The sequence below is a fragment of the Silurus aristotelis genome, assembly GCF_946808225.1.
Source record: "Silurus aristotelis genome assembly, chromosome: 18".
NCBI lineage: Eukaryota > Metazoa > Chordata > Actinopteri > Siluriformes > Siluridae > Silurus > Silurus aristotelis.
In genome coordinates, this window is record NC_139591.1 from 6,018,599 (window position 1) to 6,032,877 (window position 14,279).

The 14,279-nt window shown below is 37.8% G+C and overlaps 1 protein-coding gene across 50 annotated transcripts in view; it reads left to right on the top strand.

The window, feature by feature from the left end:
- Positions 1–14,279, top strand: part of dlg2 (discs, large homolog 2) — a 247,569-nt gene that overhangs the window by 175,454 nt on the left and 57,836 nt on the right. For 31 of the 50 annotated variants that reach the window (XM_083568170.1, XM_083568192.1, XM_083568181.1 and 28 more), the window contains 5 exons: positions 1,878–2,002; positions 6,073–6,242; positions 10,604–10,740; positions 11,310–11,454; positions 12,340–12,499. In XM_083568170.1, coding sequence (XP_083424296.1) covers positions 1,878–2,002; positions 6,073–6,242; positions 10,604–10,740; positions 11,310–11,454; positions 12,340–12,499 — 737 coding nt within the window. The remainder of the gene's footprint in view (positions 1–1,877; positions 2,003–6,072; positions 6,243–10,603; positions 10,741–11,309; positions 11,455–12,339; positions 12,500–14,279) is intronic. The other 19 variants (XM_083568195.1, XM_083568197.1, XM_083568218.1 and 16 more) reach the window with 1 other exon arrangement.

The following is a 14,279-nucleotide window of genomic DNA, read 5'->3' on the forward strand; positions in this document are numbered from 1 at the left end:
CACGCCTCTCTATAAAACATGCTTCACTTCCTGCCCATGAGTGATGCAAGTGAATATCATAACTAATTCATTTGACCTGATCCAACTCAGTGCGTGTTTTCTCCTTCTGCCCTGCATCCTGCCATCCAACACCCCATCAAGAGCCTTTCTCAATCTACACACATGCCAGTTAATCAAAGCGCCAAAAAATGACAGTTTGCATGATGCTACCGTGCCTTCAGCGGTTCTTGTCCTTGCACTGGCGCTCTAATAAACAGAGCTCGGCTGGCTGAATATAATTAGCTCCAATCTGCTACTCTCTGGAGTTGTTTGGCTGTTTATCAGCCAGAGAATCAATTAAAGTGCATCAGACCTATGCTCATCTCTCACAGAAATGTTAGCCAGAGACAAGATATCTGTTTGATTATCATTTTCAGCTATTTTGCATACTTCATGGCCAGGCTGGTTGGATTTCGAGCAGAAGGTTATGCCTTCCCAAGCTTATTGTAAACACTGATGAGTCAGTAAATACTCACTAGCAGAGCAAAAGCTGTAATTATTTCATCAGTTTTTCAACTTCTTACAGAAATCCTAAGAGGAGATACATTATAGTATGTTTTTTTTTCTTGTTTTCTCGAGATCACGACATAACAAAAGTGTTTTTCTTGTTATCACAACTTCGAGAGCAGTGCCTAATTTTACTGTGTATCTGGCATAAGAGCATGTTCTAGAGGCAGCAGCATCGCAGCATCATGGATGATCGCTCATTTAAACTGAATGAATCTGTGTCTGTCAGTGATTGATAACTTACACATAAATGTCTAAAATAATGCTTCGATGAAGCTGCCTCTAGAATATGCTCTAAAGTTAAGTACTGATCACAAGGAAACAATGTTTATGTCGAGACCACGAGAAAATTAAGTTAAAAAAAAAAAACACGAAGGAAAAAAAAAATCACAATGCATGGCCTCTTAGGATTTTCAGAATTTCTACCTATATGATATCTGGATTATTAGGCTTAATATGAAAGCTATATTTCCCATGATCCCAATGATAAACATAGAAGTATTAGACATGTTATCACCCAAGATGTGTGCCATCTATTCACACAGGGATCAGTGGTATTAGTGTCAAGGAAATGAGAATAACTCCAAATAAATGTCTACTCTAGCAATGTTTGCAGATTTGTCAACACCAGACAATCCCCCTTAGGTTTGTATACAAATGTAAGTTCCTGACAAACCTATTGAGGTTAATTCATAATAAAAAGTATTGGATAGTATACAGGTAAATATAAATAAATAAACAAATGTAACAGTTAATGGTTAAAAGAAAGCTTTAAACACAGGTAATAGTGTGCAATAGATCTTATCATAAGTTTACATTCAAACAAATATACTATTGTATTACTTTTTTTTAAATGTTCTTCCACTTGAATAACACAAATAGGATAAGAATAATTTAGATAACAATAATCATACATTTGTATATACAAATAACAATATGCATTAATGTCATATAGATACACATTCTTAAGCCATATCTTTGATACATTTACTTTTATTCAAGATCAAGCATTATTTTTTGACTTTGAATTTTTTTTTCTTTTCCATTCCCAGTCCTTTCTTGCCGGTTGTCAGCTTGGATAATTAGCACTAATCAGGGCAGACGTGCTAATGAAGCACCTGAAATCTTTTCAAAAGCAGCATGTTCTCAGCAGATTGGGTTTTGCAGCACCTCTGATATGATGTCTACCAGCTGAGAGGCTGATTATTGTGATATAATTGCCATATTATCTTTGTTCCCACAGAAATACTTGTATATACTGTATATCCATTACATCATTAATTCCAGGTAAATAAATGTCTGATATGCACTTGTGCCTTTTCTGTCTTCAGGGTAACTCAGGGTTGGGGTTTAGTATAGCAGGTGGGACAGATAATCCACACATCGGAGATGATCCTGGAATTTTCATCACCAAGATCATTCCAGGTGGTGCAGCGGCGGAGGACGGCAGACTCCGGTGAGTTGTGCAGGATTGTGAGTCAAGGCTTGTGTGTGTGAAAAAGTATTTTCACAGCAGAATTACTGATAAAGATGAACAGAGAAAGAACGTTCAATCCACCTTATCATTGAACATACCGTATTTCCTAGTTTCTGGGGTGTGGTTAAGTTCAACATGTTTATCATTATCCTCCCTTACTCCAACCCCCCGTCCCCCTCATTGTCTCTGTTGTTCTCTCTCTCTCTCTGTCTCTCTCTGTCTCTCTCTCTCTCTCTCTCTCTCTCTCTCTCTCTCTCTCCCCCACTCTCATTTAGTCAGTGATTAAGACTGAGTTCTGTATCTAGGTTCTAATTTCTCTCCAGGGAGCAGATCACCACACACACACATGCATACACACACGCACATGGACACATGCTTACACTCTCACTTAACTCATTGTAGCTTCATTAGGAACTGGACAGGATCGTTAGAGCTGATTCAAAAGATGAGTGCTGGGGAAATGTTTTTCTTATTACAGCAGGACATTGTGTCTCAGTGAGACGCCTATCATGAGGAACAAAAGCAGACCAAAGTTATTACAATACAAACAAGTTAAATTATGTAGTGTGAAGAGAAAAACAGCAAAGCTTCATGTAGTTGTGTGTGTGTGTGTGTGTGTGTGTGTGTGTGTGTGTGTGTGTGTGTGTGTGTGTGTGTTTGTGTGTGTGTTTGTGTGTATTTGTTGTTAAAAGAAGCTGTGTTTATCCCTCCTTCATTCTTCTTCCTGGTTAAATTTTTTTCTACACTGCATTAATACTCTTCAGATTTTTTCTTTTTTTGCTGTTGTTGTTGTTTTATGTGCAAGAGAAACCTATTAAAGGAAAACTGCTATGGTTTTATAGACTATGCTGAATTAAATGTAACGGCTCCTGAACTTTTTCCTCTGATCAAACACTCTGCAATTGATGCTGAAGTGTTAAATCTCCTTCCAAGGATCAGCACAGTGAACATCATAAGGCACCATATGGACACTGTGAACAAAAACTGAAAGCAAATAAAAACTACATTTAGATGCGTAATATGAGTGAGTTTTTGTACATGAATTAGCTTATTAATCCGAAATCAATACATACAGTACAAAAACGTATAAATGCACAAACAAAACCAATCTTCCAATCAGAGATTTGGAAAACATTAGAAGACATTTTCCCGATAAGAAATTCATAACAATTGGACACTTCCTATTCCACATACATCTCCTTGTGGTTCCTATTCAGACAGTTAGCTAGGTCACATAACAGGTTTAAACTAATACTACAAACTGTTCACTTGTAGGTGTCCCTATTACAAATAAATTATACAACTATAATATAATTTACAAGTAATGAATCCTAATTTTACAAATTTTTAACAAACACAATACCTTTCCATAAAGAAAAAAAACCCAAATATAAAAAATAAAAAAAAACTGCACCTATCTGTGACAGCTACAGAAACTTAATACAGTATATCTAGTGAATATATTCACTGTGTACAATATGTAAGGGGAAAAGCTATATATTCTTAAGATGTGTTTTTAAAAATACAACATACGGACAAGAGTATTGGGACACAAAACAAACTATTGTTTTTTTGGATTTCATCTTTGACAATCACTATCCAGGATGTTTGTTGATTCTTTAGAGCTGGAGACTATTTCATGGGGTCCACTCCAGTATGTGCCTTATATCTGGAACTTTGTTACAACAAGTTGACCAGTTGGTGTTGCCGCTTTTTGGTCTACTTTGAGATGCATTAATTGACATACTCCCTGATATCTCTTTGGCCACCAACATCCATAGCAGGGTTTTTAGTCTTCCCTGATGACCAAAGGGTTGAAGTAGATGAAGTAGAAGTAGTGTAAAAAGTTTGGTATAAGAATTGTGGGTACTAGGAGCTGGTATCTCACCATTCCATCTTTCTGCTGGAGTCTTCTGATGGACCAATGCAGTGCGAGGATGACATTTGGTCCAGTAGTGTTGCTCTGAGCTGCTGCGATGTACAGTACCATCAGTTTAATAGACTTAGGCAATTTCCTGTTACCACAAACCCGTTACTTGGGCGATGTCCACACTATTAAGTTTTCAATTGAAAACACATATTTTTTAATCTTTCTTCTTTATTTTGGCCTTTGGTCCACACTGAGCTAGCGTTTTCAGTCAAGGAAAGTGTAGCTTTTTGAAAACACTCTCCAAAGTGGATAAATGTTTTGCATCGCAGTGCGGACTGTGAAAATGGAGGCTTTCGAAAAAATGATGGCGAATTGCAAATTTCATTTTGGAATCATTGTAAAAAAATTATTTATATTTATGAATGCATACTTTCATATTCAGGTTTATAAATACAAGTGGATATATGCACCAGAAGTGGGCCTATATGTAATAAAAAATATTATTAATCAGATTTTTTACTGTAGTGTTGGCTTTTCTGTAGTATTATTAGTGATCTCAGGAGATGCATTTTGCTGAGACAGTGCCAGAGGTTGTGCATACTCTGAAAAATTCTTCTTTTCGATTCATACCATATCCAAACCCATGATCTAAAACTTTTTTCAAAATGTTATTATTTAAATAAGCTTGTTTTTAGTTTAAGCAAAACCCACAGGGCTTCAGGAAAGAGCTACTGACTGTCTAGCAAAACAAGGGAAGTGTTAATGAAGCAACTACAGCACAGTACTGGGACAAGAGTTTGATGGCTTTTAAATATATTTAATTGCTTAAAACTTAACGGATACATTATTGTGAGGTATTTCTGGTATGCACACACAATATGAGATACCTACTTATATGTTAATGGTGACGTGGTAAAAAAAATTAAAGACTTAAGTTAATGGCAAATCATAAAATACAATTCATATTTTAACTTTATGACCACCTGCTATAACATTATGACCACCTGCATAATTTTGTGTTGGTCCCCTTTTTTGTTGCCAAAACAGTCTTGACCCATTGAGCATACCACATGGACCAGCCTTCACCCCCTCGTGCATCAATGAGCTTTGGCCGCCCATGACCCTGTCACCGGTTTACCACTGTTCCTTCCTTGTACCACGTCTGATAGATACTGACCACTACAGACCGTTAACATCCCACAAGAGCTGCAGTTGCTCTGATGCTCTGATCCAGTAGTCCATCCATCACAATTTGGCGGTTGTCAAACTTGCTCAAAGCCTTACGCTTGCCCATTTTTCCTGCTTCTAACACATCAACTTTGAGGACAAAATATTCACTTGCTGCCTCATAAATCCCACCCACCAACAGGAGCCATTATGAAGAGACAATCAGTGTTTTTTAATCACCAATCATAATGTTGAGCTGATCAGTATGTATTTCAGATAACTTTTAATGAGTTATGTGTATAAGGTTATGTGTATAGAAGACCATACAGAAGGGGTAGCTTTGTTTACAATACTGTATAGTTCATATATTTATTTAATACGAACATTGTACAATAAGTCTTGTCAATACACCCTTGTCCTGTTTGACTTTATAACAAACAGCTATAGAAGGGTAATAACTTAGAATCCGAATATCCTGTCACCCTAGAACATTGGGTTCTCTTTTGAGTCTGGTTCCTCTCAAGTATTTTTTCTCCTTTTGTCTCGCTGAATGCTTCCTTGCCTCTGTTTAACTCTGCCTTGCTCTTTTGGAGACTAAATCTTCATCCAGATTTCTGTAAAGCTGCTTTGTGGCTGCGTCTGTTGTTGAAAGCACTATAGAAATAAAATGCAATTGAACTGATTCAACAAACTTCGTGTTCTTTTTTTTTTTTGTCTGCACTCAGCTGAAGTTTGTTGATGAGACAGGAGCAGTACACCTCGCCACACTCTGTCACATTCTGTTTTGCAGTGTGGGTCTCAGCTGCTCAGTGAGAGATCTGCCCTTGCACCTGAGATAGCGACAATCTGGAAATGTGTAACTGTTTACTAAAGTGCTAAAGCATAAAGCAGGGGCTTAACTATCTGTGTGTGTGTGTGTGTGTGTGTGTGTGTGTGTGTGTGTGTGTGTGTGTGTGTGTGTGTGTGTGTGTGTGTGTGTGTGTGTGTGTGTGTGTGGGGTGGGTGTCTGCAGGGTGAATGACTGTATCCTGCGTGTGAATGAAGTGGACGTGTCCGAGGTTTCCCACAGCAGGGCCGTGGAGGCGCTGAAGGTGGCAGGCTCTATTGTTCGACTCTACGTACGCAGAAGGAGACCCATGCTGGAGACCATCATCGAAATCAAACTCATCAAAGGACCAAAAGGTTCCAAAAGATGCACCATTTCTTTCTCAAATATTTTTTCTTCATTAGATTGCAATAATATTTCGAGAAATTCTTGCCAAATTGGCTATTTACACGCCTCCCGGGTAATTGATTCACGAGTAGACATTGCTAAATACAGGTGGTTACCTTGGTCAGAGGCATCTTCAAGATGTCCTGTAATTGGGTCAGAATTGTAGTGTAAATGGAAATGTATCTTGATATGTTCTGGATTATGTCCAATTATTATTATCCAATATTGTCATTGATCTTGCTGGAAAATTTCAAGAGAGTTTGAAAATCATGCTGAAGAGTAGAACTCTACAGCTAGGATAATGTTCAATTAGACTATGTGATTAAAACATTTGTAAACATCCATACAGGACCCAGGACTCATGTAAGTATAATGCCTAAATGGAGCCACTTAAATCCACTAGCAAATCATAAAATACAATGCATATACACCGATCAGGCATAACTTAATGGCCACCGTTCAGGCATAACATTGTGACCACAATATTGTGTTGGTCCCTCTTTTGTTGGCAAAACAGTCCTGACCCATCAAGCATTACAAGCATTAACTTTTTCATCAGACCACACGGACCGGCCTTTGCTACAACATGCATCAATGAGCCTCGGCCGCCTATGACCCTGTCACCGGTTTAGCACTGTTACTTCCTTGGATTACTTTAACAGATACTGACCACTGCAGACTGGAAACATTCCACAAGAGCTGCAGTTTTGGAGATGCTCTGACCCAGTCGTCTATCCATCACAATTTGGCCCATGTCAAGCTCAAATCCTGACGCTTGCCCATTTTTCCAGCTTCTAACCAACTTTGAAGACAAAATGTTTACTTGCTTCCCAATAAATCCCACCCACTAACAGGTTCCTTGATGAAGAGATAATCAGTGTTATCTGGTTCGGTGCCTGATCGGTGTATGATGTTGCTGTTCCAGGAGCGATCTCTCTACACTCCAAATAATAGAAATTGTTTTGGATTTCATTTAAAGACTTTTTTTACTGAATGGATGTAAGCTATCTTGAAATGCAGTTTGGGATGTGGATCAGAAACCAATCTGGGAAAATCACTTGGGTTCAAATCAATAGTGCACAAGTTTATTTGTGTCAGTGAGCAATATTTGATGACTCTAATGCTGCACGGCTTTTAAAAGTCTAGCAAGTCTTCAGGACATCTGCTAAGCAATTTATTCTTGTCTTTTTTTTGTTATATAGTGGGAATTACCCAGTTTCAACAGAACTTTACCAAGGTGCACTATATAAACAAAAGATTGTGGACACCTGACCAGGATTCGTATGTTATTTTAGAAACGTTCCATTCTACATTTATTCCCCATTTGCTGCTACAATAATGAAACGATTTTCTAACAGATTTTGGAGTGTGCTTGTGGAGAGCTGGCTTAAATCTCACCTAATGTAGGTGAGGTGAGGAGGCCTGGGGTGCCGTCAGCAATTCGGTGCATTCCATAGGTGTTAAATAGGGTTAAGTTTAAAGCTTTATAAAAGACCACTCATGATCTTTCACTCCATGTAAAACTTATATCTTGATGGAGCTAGCTTTGTGCACAGGGGCGTTTTTGTGCTAGAGCATGTTTGGGTCTCCTAGTTCAAGTGAAGGCAAAATTTACAAAGACATCCTATACAATTGTGTGCCTTTAACTTTGTGATAACATTTATTGAGGAAGAAAAAACCTAGAAAAGTCAGGTGTCCAAACACTTTTATCAATATAGTGTATGTAAACCTGAGATAGCTGAAAGTATCATTTGATGTTAGGGATTGGTTGCAAGTCAGTGTGTAAATTAATAACAGTTATACAGTAGTTACTGTGATTTATTGTCAATAGCTAAAAACAAATAATAGGAAATCTGGATTAATGTAAATTTTTACGTAGATTAATATATATCTATGTAACATATTAGGACAGATTAAATGCTAATGGCCTTTTTTCCCCCAGTCTCATGTGTGCATTTCATTTAACATTTGTGTCCACGCAGTTTGCATTTTAATGTAGCATGTATATCTCTCATGCATACACCCTTGTCCTTGCCAGAATGTCAGACTGAAACTAAAACACAAGAATCCACTTATATAGAAGCTCTTTGTGTTTGTTGCTTGTGGATACGATGTTGTTAGGAGCACAGAGGGATGCAGAATGCTATTTTAATACACAAGTGGCTTTCATGCATTATTTATAAATATGAAGGCACATTACATATGCACAATATAGCGTACAGGATGATAGCTTTTTCCACTTAGGCAATAGTTCTCATTTGAAATGCATTCTTCTGTGTAGTTCATTGAAATGTGCCTCATTAAAAGATTAATTAATTCATTTTGGTTGTTTAATAAGAGCTGTTGGATGAATGGAGTCAGATTAGTTAATATGACAGTCTAAAGAAGCAGTGATTTCATTTCTAGATATCACTGTATAAGGATAGGTTGAGAACATAAAGACTGTATAATCATGTGTAAAATATTAATATGAAATATGAAAACTGTATCCTAAATTGGTTACATTTCCATCCGCTCTCGGTCTGTCTGCAGTTAAAGCTTGGTCTTACTATCAGTTTGCTGCATGAAGCAAGGAATACTTCAAAAATTGCTAGAAGTGGCTAAATTAGCTGTCTGGAAGTTACTGAAGCTGGGTGATGATGCCCAGGGATAGCAAATGTTTTTTTTTTCATATACAGTATTGTACATACAACGCCAAAAACTAAAAGTTGGGACAATGTGCAAAAAGTAATTAAAAACAGAATGCAATGATTTACAATCCATATACAAATCCAATCAATCTATATTTTATTCACAATAAACCCAAAAAATATTAAAAGTTTAAACTGCAAATATATACCATTTTAAGGGGGAAAAAAAGGTTGTTGTTTTTTTTTATTTGACTGGTGCAACAGTTCTCAAAAAAGTTGGGACTGAATAGCATCACACCTTTTGTCCATATACATCTGGGAACTGAGTAGACCAGTTGCTGAAGTTTCAGGAGAAGAATATTGTCTCATATGTGTCTGAAACAGGATTCTAGCCGCTCAACAGTTTTGGGTGTCCTTTGTTGTATGTTCAATTTCGTGATACGCCAAATGTTTTAAAATATTGAAAGGTAAAGACTGCAGGCTCAGCAGCCAGACACTTCTACAACAAAGTCATGCTATTATAATAAATGCAGTATGCAGTTTGCATTGTCTTGCTAAAATATGCAAGGCCTTCCCCGAAAAGACGTTTTCTGGATGGTAGCATTTGTTGCTCCAAAACCTGTATATACCTTACGGCATTGATGGAGCCTTTCCAAATGTGCAAGCTGCACCTTCCACAGGCATTAATGCACTCCCATACCATCAGAGATGCAGCTTTTTCAACTGAGTCCAGAGGAACAAAATAAAAGAAAAAAATTTGATTCGTCTGACAACAAAACAGTTTTCCACTTTGCCTCACTACATTTTAAATGAGGTTTGGCCATGAGAGGATGGCAGCATTTTTGGATCATGTTCACGCATGCCTTCTTCTTTGCATGATAGAGATTTCACCTGTATTTGTGGATGACTTGACAAACGGTGTTCACAGACAGTGATTTTTGGATGAATGAGCCTATGCAGTCATTTTCGTTATGATTGTTTAAAATGCAGTGCTGCCTGATGGCCTGAAGATCACAGGCATCCAATATTGATTTTCGCCCTTGTCCCTTGTCCACAGATATTTCTCCATGATTCTTTAAAACTTTTTATGATATTATATACTGTAAATTATTAGATATTCACCCATTTTGCAATTTTATGTTGAACATTATTCTGAAATTGTTTCACAGTTTGTCTTTCACAGATTGGATTGATTCTCTGCCTATCTTTACTTTTGAGAGACTCTGCCTCTCTAAGATATACTATTTATACCCAGTCATCACTGACCTGTTGCCAATTAATCTAATTAGTTGCAAAATGCTTTTCCAACTGTTTAATTAAGAAGACTTTGTTGCAATGCCCCAACTTTTTTGAGAAAAAAAAAATTACCTTATTTTTTCCCTTAAAATGGTACATTTCCTCAGTTTAAACATTTGATATATTTCTGTGTTCTACTATGAATCAAATATGGGTTTATATGATTTATGTTGAGTGTGCCAAAGTTTTTAGAATTAGGGCTGTATATATTTATATTTTTATGAAAATAGTATTTAAAATTTGGTAGCCCTGTGCATCATTACATTATACAGTACATTATATATAATATTCACATTCACATTATATCAACAAACATACTTTTAGATAGGATGGCTCAGGTCATTCATCATTATCAGTGCAGTCGTGTTCAATAAAGATGTGTTTTGTGTTGTTCTCTCCTGCAGGGCTGGGGTTCAGTATTGCAGGTGGTGTGGGTAACCAGCACATTCCTGGTGATAACAGCATCTATGTCACTAAGATAATAGACGGAGGGGCGGCACAGAAGGATGGCAGGTTACAGGTTGGGGACAGGCTTCTCATGGTGAGCTCAATTAAAAACTAACCAGTTTCTTAGAAAAGTAAAAGTACATATACAACATATGCTGCATTTAACTAGAGAAATACTGTAACAGTGTGTTACACTGACCTGTAATGCAGCATCAGCAGCTTAAAATAAAGTGGTTGGCTCAGAGAAAGTGTCTTTAAGGCTTCACTTTCAGTTTTCACGTCCCATTTTCAATTGTTGGTTCACCGTGGCTCGCTGGAATAATTGCACACTGACTTATATAAGGAAGGTATTTAAGAAGGCATCATATCTATACCCAGCATAATAACTCACTGAAAAGCCATTAAAGGTTAATCTAATGCAATCTTGTGGCTTGTATAGTTAACTGATATAGTGCAGATCTGTTTATTTAAAGTGTAAGGATATTAATTGCAGTCTTTTTATAACGATACCTTAATAGCTTCTTCATACAGTACAAAAAGCTTCCAGTTCTTCAGTGTGTGATCCTTCAAGCAGGATGCATTCAGCAGCATTGACTTGCTATTAACTGCTGAACAATATCCATGCAACACTGTGCCTTCAGACAATCTCTTCTTTTCTTTCAGGTTAATAACTACACTCTGGAGGAGGTGACCCATGAGGAGGCAGTAGCCATATTGAAGAACACATCAGATATTGTGTATTTGAAGGTGGGAAAGCCCACTAGTGTTTACCTTTCAGATCCCTACGGGCCTCCTGATATTACACATTGTGAGTAGAAATGAATACACTGTCACATACTACTGCATCCATGATAACAATGTTGGGATTAGTGATAACAGATTGCATGTTATGTACAACAGAGAATATGTGAGTGGTGTGCAGTTGCTGATGGATGGGTTTCTTTTGAAATGTTGAGGTCAAACAGATGAAAAGTGTAGTGACAGGGTTAACCATTCACTGTTGCCGTAGTAATTAGGGTTATATCATTTACAGTTGTACATTTCTTCTCTCCTTTTCTTCACTTTTCTTTTTTTCTGTCTATCCCCCTTCTTTGCTTCTCTCATATTCTCCACCTCTCATCTCTTCTTTCCTTTCCATTCCTTTCCTTTCCTTTTCTTTCCTTTTTCCTTTTATTTCTCTTCTTTTCTCTTCTCTTCTCTTCTCTTCATTCCTTCTTTCTCCTTCATTAACTTTCCTTCCCTTTCTTTCTTCTATCCCTTTAAATTCTTTCTTTTCCTTATCACTCTTCTCTTCTCCTCTCCTCTCTTCTCCATCTTTCTCCTCTTTTTTCCTTATCTATTTCCTTTCCTTTCCTTTCCGTTTCTTCTTCTTCTCTTTGCTTCTCTTCTCTTCTCTTCGCTTCTCTTCGCTTCTCTTCTCTTCTCTTCTCTTCTCTTCTCTTCTCTTCTCTTCTCTTCTCTCTCTCTCTCTCCCACTCTTCCTGTCCTTTTCTATCATCTCCTTTTACTTTCTTTCTACTCTTTTCATCACTTCTCTCTCCTCCTTTCTCTCCCCCTTTCTCCTCTCCTCTCTTCTCTCCTCTTTTCCTCACCCTTTCAATCTTCTCTCCTCTCACGTATCATCCTCTCCTATTTTCTTTCTCCACCTCTTCTCCCTTCTCCTATCTACGTACTTCTATGTCCTCTCCTGCAGCATTTTCCCCTGCTATGGATAATCATATCTCCGGTAATAACGGGACTCTGGAGTATAAGTCCAGTCTTCCCCCTATCTCCCCTGGACGCTACTCACCCCTGCCACGCCACCTGCTGGGGGAGGAGGACATTAACAGGTTGGATGGCTTTTCATTCTTACGGTAAATCCCTCTTCTCTTTGCCAGTGGCCACAGGTAGAATCTGTGTAGGTCCCTCCTGCCCAGTGTGTCCCTGTGTGGAAATCCAACAAAGCAGTATTGAAGGAATCATCACAACTTGTGATGTGATTGCTTTGGGATTTCATGTCCCTCCTACATGTCCCCCACTCTGTCTGCCCGTGTTACTCCCCTATTCTGTCCTTGGTGTTGTTCCCCATTCTGAAACATCCTGTATAAATGTTTGTGGGCTCCAAGCTGGAAGGAATGAGTAGCCTTAAGGCTGAGCACAGTACACGTTGTACTTTTATTTGTACTGTTTAATACGATTGTTAGAGATTTGATCTGCTGTAAAAGTTTAAAAAGTCAAGTCAAGTCAAGTTTATTTGTATAGCGCTTTTCAGAACAGACATTGTCTCAAAGCAGCTTTACAGAAAACAACAGTGAAGGTGAATGGTGTGCGTTTGTCCCTGATGAGCAAGCCGTGGAGACAGTGGCAAGGAAAAACTCCCTTAGATGATATGAGGAAGAAACCTTGAGAGGAACCAGACTCAAAGGGGAACCCATCCTCATATGGGTGACATCAAGAGTTTGGTCATAAATCTTTCAACAATACAGAACAATTTGTGATCATCATAGATCCAGCATCAGCTTCTCCATGCCAGGGCCTTTAAACACTCGGCATCTACTTCTCCATGATCATCCATAGGTCCATAATCTTCACGAGGTGGGACGTGACTGAAGCTGGCCAAACCTCAGGATGCCTCGGGATGGGGAGAGAAAGAGAAGCAGTGGAGAGGAATTAGCGTAGCTGCTGTTCATGATATTAACAGCACAAGTTGATAATGTGCATGTAATCATATATTCTTGAGCACAAGGTTGTGATGTGATCTGTGTGATGTGTGTTATGTGTAGGCTTTGCTAAAAAGATATGTTTTTAATCTACACTTAAACTGGGAGAGTGTATCTGAACCCCGAACACTGTCAGGAAGACTATTCCAGAGTTTAGGAGCTAAATGTGAAAATGCTCTACCACCTTTAGTGGACTTTGCTATTCTAGGAACTACTAGAAGCCCAGAGTTTTGAGATCTCAGGGAGCGTGACGGATTGTAGCGTGTTAAAAGAAGATCCTTCTTGTCTATAATTGTCTATAAAAGTGTCTATAATTTTGTTACATCACAGTAAAGTCTTGAGTTTGCCTTAACTCTGCAGAGAGCAGATGGCATCCGGGTATATTTGTTTTGTCTGTGTGTGTTTGTTTTTTGAGGGGTTATTTTAAGAGCCATATGGTTCCTTCAGGGCAAAGGATATTTTTGACTGGCTGCTCAGCAAAAAACCTGAGAGCAGATGACCAGAACCAGAATACTTGATGTGGGACTTTTATAAACCACACAGGACATGAAAGACATAGAGTAGAACAGCCCCACCAACAAGATTCTCTGCTATAAGTAGCTAGTTATCGGAAACTGTATTCATAAGGTAAATGTGTAGATAGTTGTTTAAACAAATCCACACAAATCTAGATTTTGCATTTATTTGATCAACACATTGTGAACATGAGTAATCTGGTTGTTCTAAAGGTAAATTCAATATTAAATTCAGTAATTATAGCTTAAAGTAACAATTTGGTAGTACTTTTGAATCTAGATCAAACATAAAGATGTTTAAATTTAGGATGTTGTTTTTTTTGTGTGTTTTTCATTTCAAGAATCTGGAAAAATCAGAAATTACACAAACTTTTGAGGTCAGACGAATCAAATTTAGAAATTCTTTTTGGAAACCATGG